At 33.3% G+C, this 13,922-nt stretch overlaps 3 protein-coding genes across 3 annotated transcripts; 1 reads left to right on the top strand and 2 right to left on the bottom strand.

Moving 5' to 3' along the window:
- Nucleotides 1–2,566: 2,566 nt before the first annotated feature.
- Nucleotides 2,567–3,523, bottom strand: LOC112714819 (peptidyl-prolyl cis-trans isomerase FKBP12). Its single transcript, XM_025766498.2, has 4 exons — nt 3,301–3,523; nt 3,102–3,135; nt 2,904–3,018; nt 2,567–2,824 (listed from the first exon to the last, which is right to left on the bottom strand). The coding sequence occupies exons 1-4, from the start codon at nt 3,386–3,388 to the stop codon at nt 2,723–2,725; spliced, it is 339 nt and encodes a 112-aa protein (XP_025622283.1). The 5' UTR covers nt 3,389–3,523; the 3' UTR covers nt 2,567–2,722.
- Nucleotides 3,524–6,720: 3,197 nt separating this feature from the next.
- LOC112714818 (uncharacterized) lies at nt 6,721–8,683 on the top strand. Its single transcript, XM_025766497.3, has one exon. It carries the CDS (start codon nt 7,210–7,212, stop codon nt 8,449–8,451), a length of 1,242 nt encoding a protein of 413 aa, XP_025622282.1. The 5' UTR covers nt 6,721–7,209; the 3' UTR covers nt 8,452–8,683.
- Nucleotides 8,684–9,173: 490 nt separating this feature from the next.
- Nucleotides 9,174–13,655, bottom strand: LOC112714817 (5-oxoprolinase 1). The gene is made up of 2 exons (XM_025766496.3): nt 13,391–13,655; nt 9,174–13,143 (listed from the first exon to the last, which is right to left on the bottom strand). Exon 2 carries the CDS (start codon nt 13,099–13,101, stop codon nt 9,286–9,288), a length of 3,816 nt encoding a protein of 1,271 aa, XP_025622281.1. The 5' UTR covers nt 13,102–13,143; nt 13,391–13,655; the 3' UTR covers nt 9,174–9,285.
- Nucleotides 13,656–13,922: the final 267 nt, after the last annotated feature.

The following is a 13,922-nucleotide window of genomic DNA, read 5'->3' as shown; positions in this document are numbered from 1 at the left end:
TTCACGAGAAAGTGACACCTCACTTTCATTAGTCGAGAAAAAAACCCAGTTTAAGTGAAGACAACTCGATGAGATATTTCATGGATGTGATGCATTGTAAATGATTGTGGCAAAAGACAATCGAACTGGAACATTAGACGATAAGAATAACTTAGAGTAACAACAAATAAAAAATTATTAAAAGAATAATATAATAGAATGAGTATATGAAAAATATTATAAAAAATTATAAATTGTACCTTAAAAGGATCAACTTCAATAAAAAACGAAGAATACATTCTTATTCTATGAAGTAGTAAAAAAGAAAAAACACTAAATATAAAATTATGAATTGACTCTCAAATTTAGATTCATGTACCACAAGAAAACACTATATATAGACTTTAGTAAAACAAAAATAAATATGTAAATTACCTATTATTAAGGTAATTTTTTAATAATGCATTAAATATTGATTTGATACAATTATAATGAATATATGTTCCTAAATTAGTATAATTATATATTAATTTCATCATATCACGGGTAACAGATTTTTTATTATTAATATTACTATTACTGATATTATTATTATCATTAAAATGAATAAAAGTATTTTTAATTGATAATTGATAAATAGTTTAACAGTGTATTAAATTTTGATTTGATACAATTATAATGGAGATATATTTTTAAATTAGTATAATTATATATTATTCATTAAATATTAATTACAATATAATTATATTAAAGATATTTTTTATAAAATAATTTAAAAAAATTATTTGATATACGTGAATCGGATAACAAAAATTTTTTATTATTATTATTACTATTATTGATATTATTATTATCATTAAAATTATTAAAAATATTTTTAATTGATAATTGATAAATAGTTTAATAGTGCATTAAATATTGATTTGATATAATTATAACGAAGATATGTTGCTAAATTAGTATAATTATATATTATTCATTTAGTATTAATTATAATATAATTACAATAAAATAATTTAGAATAGAAAAAAAAAATTATTCGTTTTGGAGGAAAAACGGAAGCATGAGAGATCGACACGTCACCTTTAGTAGTCGAAGAAAAACCCAACGTTAGTATATTAAGTAGATATTATAGGTTAAATTACACAGTTAGTCCCTATATTTTCACTGAAATTGTAAATTGGTCCCTACACTTTAAAAATTTGTAATTGAGTCCCTAAACAAAATTAAATTTTGTAATTAGATCCTTAACAACATTTACTGTCAAAAAAATACACATTTACCATAATATCCTCATCTTCTTCTTTTCTCCTTTTTTTTTTCCTCCTCCTCTCTTCAGAATTTTTCTGTCCTTTTTTAACAACAACAATAGGGCTTCAACAACAACAATCCCAGAATCGTTGAATCATGAATCATGTCTAAACTCAATTCAACTCAACCCAATTATATTTAAATTAGCAATAATCAAAGACTTCACCTCATCACAAGCAAAATTATTCTCTCTTGTATTATTATTCAAATTCGTTACTTGATAAAATATATATTATATAGTTTATCATTTTGTCTTCAATAGTAACCATTTTAGAGTTAACAGTGAGATCAATCGAGAATGGTGGCATCAGAGGCATTCATGCAGATCCAAATTTCAACAAAATGAGGTTTACGATGGAGTTAGGTTTGGTGGCTCCTCCTGCAGCAATGATGGTGTCACTTACGGAGTCTATCAAGGACAATAGAGAGTACCTGGATTCTCTAATTTGGGAAAGAGGTCGTGGTGTTAAGGGAATTCCCGATCCAAAATCCCTCTGACTTCAACAACGTCATAGAAGCCTTTGACTGGGAGGAGTTCCCCCTACCACGGTGGCGCCGCTCCCCGCAGCAACGTTATCTGCCATGTGTTCACCGCCAATGAGTTCCCACCGAAGCCGTTCCTGAAGTAGCCTTCACTGGAGCGGGTAAGAAGGGAGAATTAGCCATGGCTTTGAAGAGTGATGGTGCGATTGTTGTTGTTGTTGTGATCTTAAGAGAGGAACTTGATTGTGAAGGTTGGCATTGGAGTGTAAAGAATTGGAAGAGTATGTGAGGAAGTATAGGAAGAGAGAAATGGAGTTGAGGATGAAGAGGAAGAAGAGAGTGTTGAGGAGCAACGTATTCCTTCAATTCATGACGCTGGGGAGGGGGTGGGATGGGTTAGGGATTTTTCCTCTGTTTTGGAAAGTGGAGAAGTGACAGTGAGAGGGTTGAGGAGGGGATGGGGTGGGTTAGGGATTTTTTTTATCATTTTTAAATAGTTAAATTATAGTGTTGGTCCCTATATTTTTACTAAAATTGCAAATTAATAGTGTTAATCCCTATACTTTTACTAAAATTGCAAATTGGTCCTTACTGTTAAACACATACAACTTACATGTTTAAAATAGCGAATATACTGAGAAATATTCCGTTAAATCAAACGGTGTTTGAACAGTAGGAGTCCAATTACAAATTTTAATTTTTTTCAGGGAGCCAATTACAAACTTTTAACCTATAAGGACCAATTTGCAATTTCACTAAAAGTGTAGGGACTAACGGTGTAATTTAACCGATATTATATCATCAAAGACCATTCGGAAGTTATTCATGATTCAGCCAAAGTACTCAAGCATACACAATACATGATACGATACTAACACTAAAACTAACACCAATACGAGTCCTTATTTATTAGAATGAAAAGAGCAATAGTATGTGTATTGTGTTCACTTCACTGGGCACTGAGGACTTCAATTTCGAACTCCAAAACAGAGTTGGGCTGTATCCCCCAGGCAGGGAAGCCACCAGCACCGTAAGCATAATCAGGGGAGCACTGCAAAACCAAAACACTATCTTCAAATTCAATCATCTAAACTCAACAAACATACAAGAAAATTGAAAGCATGACGCACCCGGAGACGAGCCACTTCACCGACTTGCATGCCAAGAACACCTTCATCCCATCCCTTAATAACAGATCCCTGCCCTATCTTGAAACTAAAAGGTTGCTGCCCTGGATCCTTTGTGCTATAACAAAACTAATCATAATTAATCACTTTATTATACTTAATTACATCTCAATAGTGCTATGTAAGGTAAGATAAGCTAACCTCCAAAATTTCTGGGAGAGGTCACCATTTTTCCCTGCTCAGCGCAGAATATGTATAAGTAATTCAAATTTAGTAGAAATAATCATCGGAGAGCGGAATTGAAAGTGAAATGTAAATCATTACAGAAAACCGACATCGAAGAAAAGAAATGAGGAAAAAATATGTAGTTAGGGTTTGAGAAAGGGGGCAAGAAAGTGACCATAGCCAGTGCAGTGAACGGTGACGTTCTGACCGGGAACAGGCTTGGGACCGGTGCCGGGCCTCACCAATTGCTTCTCCACTCCCATTTCTGCGACTGATTCTGATTCACTGATTCTCGACGTAGCCTGCAACTAAAGCGCCTAGACTCTTCCACCGCTCTCTACTCTTAGCTTACTACTTCACTTCAGCTCCTTTTATAACCCTTCCATTTACAGTTTTTTAACTATAAATAATAAAATTTTATATAAAAAATTGACAGTAAAAACAAAATATATATAATTATGTATATATAAAAATTAATTATTAAATTAATTATTAATTATTATATATTTATATATAAAGATAAATATTATTTAATTTAATTTTAATATATATTTTATATTTTAATATATTTGTGATTATTTTTTATGTACATATAACATAATTATTATTATAACTATAATTATATTTTGTTATTATAAATAACTTTTTTTATATATTAACAAATAATTATTTAAAAATTTATTTTTCAATTCTTATATAATTAGAAGTCAATTTTTATTGAAATTTATGATTTAGAAAATTCCTTCAATTAATGCAGTTGTTACGAAAAAAATTAAAACTAATATAAAAAAAGATAAATAATACTCTTTTAAATTCGAATAATTTCAAAAAAAAATACAAATTTCATTTAAATTGAGAAATAATCATTACAATAGACATCTAAAATGAAATTCTTAAATTGACTATTAAGTACTAAAAATTGAATAAAAAATTAGTGTAGGGTCAAATTCAAAAATTTAATGGGAGTAAATAAATATTATTATCATATATTACTCTAAAAAATTTCAAATTGTAGTGAGAGCGCTTGTCCCCCACAATCATACATACATACATCCGTCCTCCTTTAGTTAGGGATAGCAACACTACCCGAATCTGCGGGTACCCACCCCGTCCCTACTCGCTCAGGGCGGGCCCTACTCACTCAGGACGGGCCTTATTCGCTCAGGACGGATTCTTGAGCGGGACGGAGTGCGACCGGATTTAGATAATATCTGCCCCTATCGCCCTAATATATATAATTTTAATATATAATATGTGTAATATGTAAAATAATTAGTAAAATGATTAATAATATTGTATCATATCTAAAATTTTACTTTAATTTATATTATGTATGTGATGATGGTTATGTAAATTTTAAATTTTAATTTTATTTATTAAATTTTAATAATTATATGAGTGGATAGGGGTGGGGACAGGTACCCGCAAAAGCGGATTAGAGTTCAATTTTTTACTACCTGCAGTTAGGAGTGGGGGTGGGTTTTATGCGAATTATTGTAGGACAAGCTGGGGTCAAGTAGAGTAAAAATCCGCTCATATCTGCTCCATTGCCACCCCTAGCTTTAGCCCTCAAATTTTAAAATATACAAGATAATCTATAATGTTTATTGTTTTCATACGCAAGCTAAATAAATCAATCCCTAAGATAAAATATAAAAGAGTTTTCGAAAAAATTTAAAAAATCTCAATCTTAAAATTTTTTTAAAATTTTAAAAAGTCTCTATGAATATGTTTAATATTTTTTAAAAGTCAACGTCTTATAATATTTTTATTAATCATAATAATAAAATATTATTAAAAATGTATATAATAAATAAAAATATAAAAAACAAAAGAAAAATATAAATTAAAAGATAATTTTATTCATTATCACTAAAATGTCATAAAAAATAATATTATTTAATTATTAACATGTGATATCTATATTGAGATAATGTAAAAATTATAATAATAAATTAATAACAACTAATTCTAAAAAAGTTATTGCATTATAAAGATAATTATTTTTATACTTAAGACACTTTCACCAAATAAATTTAAAAAATATTTATAAGTAAAAAAATCTATTTTTTATATAACTGTTAATTATAATAACACAAACAACTTTAACTGTAAACTTATTTTATGCAATATTATAACCAATAAATTTTAAAATTAAAGAAAAAAAGAATAAAATACTTAAATTTATTAAGATATCTCTTTTTAAGTGTTTCAAAATATTAAAAATTTTCACATTACATTAAAATTTCATAAAGTATTCACCTTGATCTTATAATGGACCAAAACTTACAAATACATAATAATTATTTAGGGGCCAATATATATATATATATATAACCAATATATATATATATATATATATATATATATATATATATATATATATATATATATATATATACACTTAGCATTTTTGTCCTTCAATGTTCTCAAATAGAACCAAATGAATTAACTATAACATTTCAATTTTATTTGGACAAAGATCACATCATCATATTCTAATTTTATTAAATAATAAAGGGCCAAAATTTTTTGTTACACTTCAATTTCATTTTAATTTTTTTAACACATTAACATTTTCCAAACAAAATAAAATATTAACAAAATGCATTTAATTTTCATATGTTGTTCCTTGTTAGTATAAAAAAAATTTATATAAAAAACTCACAAACTATTTATTTGGTTCTAAGAACAAGACAAAATAGAAAATTGAAAACAAAATAAAAAAATGAGAGATATATAAAATTAGTATTATTATATTTTGTTGAACGATAAACTAAAAGAAATTATAAAAGTCTATTTATTCTCATTTTTCTATACAAAAAATATTAAAAAAATATAATTATAAGAATTTGATAAAAATAATAAAAATAAAAAATAAATTATATCTTTTATTAATATTTTTTTATTAAAAAATACAAAATATACTAATTTAATCTCTTAATAGTTTTGTATTTCTATATTTTTATCTCAATATTCTGTGTCTAAAAATAAACACAAACATTAATTATCACACTAGAAAAATAACCACTTTTTATTTTTGATATGAAGAAGAAGGTGGGGTGATATAACATTACGGAGAAGAAGGATGCTTTTCATGCATGTGATGTTAGGAGTATTTTAATAGAATTAGGAACGTCAGTTTTGATTTTAGAAAAAAATAAAAAAAATAAAAAACCTAATCGAAGGATCCGTTTTGATTTTAGAAAAAAAAAAGAAAACAAAACTAATTGGACGGCCTAATTTATGTTTTCGAAAATAAAAAAATTTATAATATTAAAATTGGACTGTTCGATTTTTATTTTTAAAAATAAAAAACATAAAAAATACAAATCAGGAGCTGATTTGTAGTTTATTTTTTTTCAAACAAATCGGACTCTCCAATTTGAATAATATCAATAAAAAAATTTCATATCAAAGAAAAACACCTAATCTTTTAATAACAATGTATTACACATATATTTAATCAATATAAAAAAAATTAGCCAAAAATAACTCAATCTCAAATTTATTGTTTAAAAAATAAAAAAACATAATTGAATAATAAGAGAGAATTGTTATAAAATTGGCAAAGGCGATAACAGCAAGAGTCATGAAAATGCTAAAAATAAGGGAACCAGCGTCAGAGTCTGGTAAAAGTAAAAAAAGGGAAACACTGCACTCACACGCCATGAAATTTCTAAACATAGATTTCAAGTTTCAATTCAACAACTTTCCCTTTCCATTAAAATTTTCATTCTTCTCTCTTTCCCTTTCTCGCTCGCAAAAAACTTCAATCATTTTCGTCTTCTCTAATCTCGTTCCTCGTGTGCGCCACGTGTTCTCAGATGACAGCAACTTGCTTAATCACGCCACCGATCTGAGCGGAGCCAATGGAGGTCCAGAGGATCATGCTCTTGTTGCTCCTCTGCTGCAGAATTCTAAGCAATCGTGTAACTCTTGTGGGTGGAAACCACACCGCTTCCAGGTTCTGCACTCGCTAGAAACTACAAAGTTCCCACCTTTAATTTCTTAATTTGGGGATTTCAGAATTTCTTTCTTCCTCTCTCGTTTTCACAATCACATTCCTTTTTTCTGCGTCTCAATGGAGCTCGGTAAGGTGTGTAAGGGTAAGAGGAAAGGGATGCATTTTCATGGTGGAACTATTGCTTTCAATCCCGATGCTGTTCTTGTCATTCGGATCCCAGAGGCTCAGGTTTTGCGCATTTTGTCACGATCCTTGTTTTTAGCTATTGTTATTGTGTCTTTGCCTTTCTTGGGAACCATTCTTACGGGATTCCCTTCTTCGAGTTCGAGTTCAAGCTCGTTGTTTTCTGTATCCGGTACCAGAACCTATTCTGGTTATCTCAATGCGGGGCTGCTGAATTCGGTTGTTCATGATTTGGCTGAAGAAGGTCTATTCAAGAAGGATGATAAGGCTCTGCTTTTGAGCTCTTTCCATGGCGGATTTGGGTTTGGATTTGGATTTGGAAGTGTTGCTATCCTCAATAACAATGAGGTTGATGTGGTCATGGACTCTGATTTGGAAATGAAGAAAGGCTTGTTCCCTGATGAGTCCTATGACTTTGTGTTCACTTCTTCCGAAGACGCCGAGTTTGTCGATAGAATTCTGAAAGTTGGTGGCATTGTGGCTCTTCCATTGGCTGCTCAACCCTTGAATGCAGCTTTCAGAGAACAATCCAATTATAGAATTGTGTACCTTAGGAGATATGATTGCATCATTGTTGCATTGAGGAAGACCAGCCCGGCCACTATTAAGTTGGCTGATGATTCATCTTCTTCCAAAAAGAGGAAGCTTTGCAAATTTGGAAATGAAGAAAAGAAAATGGTGTTGGAAGGTCTTGAAGATGTGCTCCTTGAGCCACCTAGAGAGGTTGACACCAAATTGGAGTATAGAAAGAGTTTCAAGTACCTACCTGACTTGTCGGGTGATCCTCTTGAAGGCTATAGTAGAAGACTATTCATTGAAGTAGGCTTGGCTGAGGAAAACAAGGGTGTAATACAATGGTTTGAACATAACTACCCCAAGAAGAACACAGAATTCGAGACTCGTAGTATCAATGCTGATGATGCTTCTGCTTGGTTGTCTAAGCATGTGAAGGAGGAAGAGTATGTTGTGATGAAGGCAGAAGCAGAGGTGGTGGAGGAGATGATAAAGAAAAGGACAGTGTGCTTGGTGGATGAACTCTTCTTGGAGTGTAAGAATGAGTGGTGGCAGAAGGGGAAGAGAAAGAGTAGTCGAAGACGAAGAGCATATTGGGAGTGCTTAGCCTTGTATGGAAGGCTGAGAGATGAAGGTGTTGCAGTTCACCAATGGTGGGGTTGAATTTGAATTGAATTGAATGGAGAACTTAGTTATTAAGGTGCGTAGTCTTTTGTGTTTCGCTGAATGGTCACCACTCTCCAGTGTTATATTATGATTTGATGATTGTCCTCTTTCTAGTTTCTTTCTGTATTTTGGAATTGTCAATAAGGAACGCCAAGAATGGTGCATGTTGTACTCTGTCATTGTGATGTGATCGTACTATAAATAAAGCATAAAGGCTTGTTTTCCTTGATTCTTTTGTTGTCCTGTTCAATGGAGCTGTAGTAAGCTTGTGATGCCATTATATAATTGCCTTGGTTTAGCAGAAAGGCTAAGAAGATTATTTTTTTTTAATTTGATTAATATGCTAGTATACAATGCAGATCTCTAGTGATATATATATCAAAATTTTCATTCTTAAAATGTTTAAAAAGTATTAGGATGAGCTAGAAATTATTTTTATATTTTTTAACAATGTCCAGCATTTTGATTTTGAGATTTTGTTGACAGCAGAAACTGCACCGATGGCCAAAAAGTGGAATTGAGAAGAACTTATTTTGTTCTTGTCAAGCCAGAGAGGAATTCAAAACGATTCCAAGTTTATAGGGCAAAACTTTGAAGTTGTGTATAGTTAAAAAATAAGTTAAATTAGTATTTGGGGTCCCCTAAAGATATATAACTTCAGGATTTGTTTCCCTCTAATTTTTGCAAAAAACGTTCCTCAAGAAATCAACAATCATCCATGCTAGACAAGATTTATTGATAGCATAGACCATACCAAGGTATTTAAAACACAACACAAATATTCATTCATACAAAATAACATAGTAAAATGCAAGTAAATAATAATAATAATCACTTAGGAAAACCCCATCCACCACCACCAGGAGTTAAAATCTGAATGATGTCCCCTGCTTGTGCTTGAACTGTGTTCTTTCCACCAATATAAATCTTTCTATTATCTTTCCTGATAAGAAAATTGGCTCCACGAGCTCCATTTTTCCCACCTTTCAATCCTCTTGGTGCATGAACACGCCTCTCAGAGAGAATGCTCAATGTAACTGGACACTTGAACTCTATTTCTCTAACAATTCCATTACCTCCTTTGTGGTATCCATCTCCACCACTATTCTCTCTTATTCCAAATTTGTGCACAATCACAGCATACCTTTGCTCAAGAATCTCCACATCAGTGATTTGAGTGTTTGTCATGTGAACATGAACACCACTGGTTCCATCCCATGTTGGCCCAGCCCCGGCACCGCCTCCAATTGTTTCATAGTAACCAAAAGTATCATCACCAAAAGTGAGGTTACTCATGCAGCCTTGTGAACAAGCACATGCTTGAAATGCAGTTAGTATAACATCAGTTACTCGCTGTGATGTTAGAACATTGCCAGAAACCACTGCAGCCTTGTCACTCGGAGAGAGGAATGATCCTGGTGGAATGTGAATCTTCACTGGTGCTAGACAGCCTTGGTTGAGAGGAATATCAGCATCCACCAAGCAGCGGAGGCTATATATTACGGCTGCAGCTGTCACAGCTTTTGGAACATTCCAGTTGCCATAAACTTCCTCACTTGTTCCACTAAAATCAAAAACTGCTTCTCCTTTATCAGAATCAATGGTAAGTTTCAAATGAATAACAGAACCATCGTCCATGTAGTCCTCTTCTTCAACTGTCAGAATATTACTATTCTCACCACCAGGTATGGCTGTCTGAGACTTAATTCTAGGGACAATTGACTTGAGCATTTCCCTCACTGCCTCTTCTGCATTGAGTCTTACATAATTCATGTAATCTTGAACAGTCTCAAGACCATACTGCTCAATAAGCTCGCCAACAAGGTTTATTCCTCTTTGGTTTGCAGCTATCTGCGCTCTTAGATCGGACAAGTTGTCTTGAATCCTGCGAGTTCCAGGGATCTTATATGGCGCTTCATCAGCCGATGGGAACTGGAGTAGCTTAACAATTCCTTCTTCTTGGAAAACTCCTTTTTCCACAAGCTTGAATGCTAAGATTGTAGCACCTTCTTCCCATATAAACTTTGACAAAGGAGGCATGCTGCCAGGAGTGATGCCCCCAATTTCTGCATGATGCCCTCTGTTCGCCACAAAGAACACAAGCTTCCCATTGTGGAAAATAGGTGTGATCACAGTCATGTCAGGGAGATGGCTACCTCCAGCACAGGGATGGTTGGTCAGCAACACGTCTCCTTCATTCAAATTTTCGCCCCAGTATTCTAGATGCCAACTAACTGTTGTGGACATAGCTCCGAGATGTGCAGGTATATGAGGAGCATTGGCAACTAGTCCTCCATCAGGTCCAAAAAGGGCACAAGAGAAATCCAATCTTTCCTTTATATTTGTTGATATGGAAGTTCTTTGCAGTGTTCTTCCCATCTGCTCAGCTATTCCCATGAATCTATGATTGAAAATTGAGAGTTGAACTACATCTGCAGCTTTCTCTGCCACTTTCGCAGTGCTTAGAGGGGCTTCAATTTCAATTTTGATGTTACCATATTTGGTAATTGTAGCTCTGCAGTTTGGTTCTACTATGACTGTACTATTTCCATTCATGATGATTGCAGGTCCTTGAATAACATGTCCATAGCCAAGATTTTCAAGTTTGTAGAGAGGTGAATCATGCCAGCTTCCAAAGTAAACCGGGTAATTACCTTCAATTTCAGGATTTCCAGAAGCAGGTGCCTGAGGCTGTGGCTTCAATATGTTGGTAACTCCTATCCCGCGGACTCTAACATCAGAGATGAGGATATTCCTGTTCTGTAGATCAAATCCATACTCGTGCCTGAACTGCGTCGAAAATTCTGCAGCATAGTCACTTGCATTTCCACCTTCAAATTCTTGTTTAACCATGATTGAGGTGTCTGTCCCTTCGTACCTCAAATTCAAATATGTTTGTGTCACTATGTTATCCTCCTTGAATCCTTGTTCTTTCAACTTCTGCTTGACCTCTTTTATCAGCAAGGATTCTCTTTGGGACACTTCAAGGAGAGAATCAGAACCATATACAGCAGAATATGGCTCTTGTACCTCTTCAACAACATCAGCTAGTCCCATTCCATATGCACTTAAGATCCCACAAAACTTGTGAATAAGTATCTCATTCATGCCCAGTGCCCTGGCAATGGCACAAGCATGCTGGGGTCCAGCACCACCGAAGCAAGCAAGAGCATGGTTCCTTGTCTCATGGCCTTTCATCTCAGTCAATTGCCGTATTGGACGACACATTGTTTCGTTCGCAACGTCCACAAATCCTTGTGCAATCTCTTCAATAGTCATGTCTGTTGCAGCTGGATCCTGGTTTCTTCTGTAGGAATTTACTTGGTTCGCAAGCTTCCGAAATTCCTCTCTAGTTGCATTGATGTCTAGAGGCTGATCCTCTTTTGGACCAAAAATGCAAGGAAAATGATCAGGGATAATATATCCTAAGATCAAATTGGCATCTGTAACTGCCAATTCTCCACCCTTCCTATAGCAAACAGGACCAGGTTGAGCACCAACGGATTCTGGCCCTACGCGAAAAGTACCAAACTGAAACTTCAACTTAGATCCACCACCAGCAGCAACAGTGTTTATGTCAAGTTGAGGTGCTTGTATTATAACTCCAGCAATCTGAGTTTCAAGAACCTGTTCATATTGTCCAGCGTAACGGCTCACATCAGTAGAAGTGCCTCCCATATCAAATCCAATCAAGGGCTTGCTTGTTTCAATCCCAAAAAGTGTTTGGGAGTAACCAACAACGCCACCAGCAGGGCCAGATAGAACTGCTTTGTGACCAGAGAATCGATTTTCTGGTGCTAGGCCTCCATCTGATTGCATAAACAGAACATTCACCTTCCCATGAGTCTCATCAAATTTTAAGATGAACCCTGACAAGTACTCTTTAATGACTGGACTCAAATAAGCATCCACAGTAGCTGTTAGGCCTCTAGGAACTGCTCGAACCATCGGACTCAAAGCTGATGACAAAGAAACATGTCTGAATCCGAGGCTCTCAGCCAGCTTACCAACAATCACTTCATGTTGAGGATAAGTGTAGGAATGCATAAACACAACAGCCAAACTGTTTATCCCTTTCTCCAACAAGCCTTTCAACAAAGGTTTCAGTTCTTCTTCCTTAGGCTGATTCACAACTCTAACAAGATCACCTGAAATTCCCTTAATTAAATTTGCAGAATAAGATTGCTTTGTGTATTCTTCCTCCTTCTCATGGATCAGCTCAATTCTTTCATCTATCTCTACCACCTCCTCATAAAGATTTGATGGTTTTTTGACAGTAAGGTCGAATATGTTAGGACGAGCCTGCTTGCCAATGTAAAGAAGGTCGCGAAAGCCACGAGTCACACACACAGCAATTCTTTCTCCTTTTCTCTCTAAAAGTGCATTTGTTGCCACAGTTGTCCCCATCCGAATCCACTCTATCTTATCAGTAGGAATTTTCAAGTTTCGAGGAATTCTTTCCCCGGTGTATTCTTCAAGGATCCTCCTAATTCCTTCAACCGGAGCATCATCATAGTTGGCTGGATCAACTGAGAGAAGCTTTAGCACTTTGCCATTGGCTTGTCCAGGAATTTCAGCATAAATATCAGTGAAGGTGCCACCTCTGTCAATGCAGAACCTTATTTTTCCCTCATTGCAACTTCCCATTTCTTGTCACAAAGTTGCAAGAAAATAGTTCTGGTACAGAGCCTGAAAAACAAGATAAGAGATATCTATCTCACTATAACAATCCATAATAACTACAAGAACTAGCCAAAGTTGCAAAACTTGGAAAAACACAGTGGATCATCAATATGAACTCAGAATTTTAATCACATGACAAACTCAGACAATATGTTAGTCAGCACTATATCAAATTCTAGAATCCAAACATACAAGAAAATGCAGTATAATGAGCAATGAATTAGTAATGAACTATTTTGTTAAGACAAAATACCTGAAAAGAAGCACAGCAGGTGAAAAATCCAAATCCCACTTGTAAGCTAGAAAATCATAAAGAGTTCAAAAGGTCATCACCAAGCCACAATAGCTGAAAAGAGAATCACTTTGGATCAGTTTAGATTGTCTCACTACTCAATCATGATAAAGTTTTTCTAGAGAAAAACAAAGGAGCTGATTTGGAAAAGAAACTAAACTAGAATGTTACCTAATACTGGATAACGACAACAAACTGAGAGAGGAAAAGAAATAGGTCCTTACGTGAAATATAATAAAAGGGAAATTATTCTAAATAACCGTTAAAAAGATTTAATTAATAAAAAAAAATTTTTAATATTAAAATTATTAAAAAAATAATTTTTTTATAATATTTAAAAAAAATTAAATATTTTTATAAGAAGAAAAATATATTTTTAATTATTTTTTATTTATTTTTTATAATTTTTATGTTGATAAAGTTTATTTTTTTAAAAATTTTATTAATTTTTATTTATTTTTGTATTTTTGTGATCTTTACCCAACAAAAAAAA

This window comes from Arachis hypogaea, chromosome 10 (genome assembly GCF_003086295.3).
Source record: "Arachis hypogaea cultivar Tifrunner chromosome 10, arahy.Tifrunner.gnm2.J5K5, whole genome shotgun sequence".
Taxonomy (NCBI): Eukaryota; Viridiplantae; Streptophyta; class Magnoliopsida; order Fabales; family Fabaceae; genus Arachis; species Arachis hypogaea.
This window is presented reverse-complemented; position numbering and strand designations above follow the sequence as displayed.

What these genes read in the sequence shown, in the direction of transcription:
- LOC112714819 (XM_025766498.2), bottom strand. Translation starts at nt 3,388, where the DNA reads ATGGGAGTGGAGAAGCAATTGGTGAGGCCCGGCACCGGTCCCAAGCCT. An exon ending in CGTTCACTGCACTGGCTATG is followed by an intron (nt 3,136 to 3,300) that starts GTCACTTTCTTG and finishes TGCGCTGAGCAG; the next exon opens with GGAAAAATGGTGACCTCTCC. An exon ending in CTCTCCCAGAAATTTTGGAG is followed by an intron (nt 3,019 to 3,101) that starts GTTAGCTTATCT and finishes GTTTTGTTATAG; the next exon opens with CACAAAGGATCCAGGGCAGC.
- LOC112714818 (XM_025766497.3), top strand. Translation starts at nt 7,210, where the DNA reads ATGGAGCTCGGTAAGGTGTGTAAGGGTAAGAGGAAAGGGATGCATTTT.
- LOC112714817 (XM_025766496.3), bottom strand. Translation starts at nt 13,101, where the DNA reads ATGGGAAGTTGCAATGAGGGAAAAATAAGGTTCTGCATTGACAGAGGT.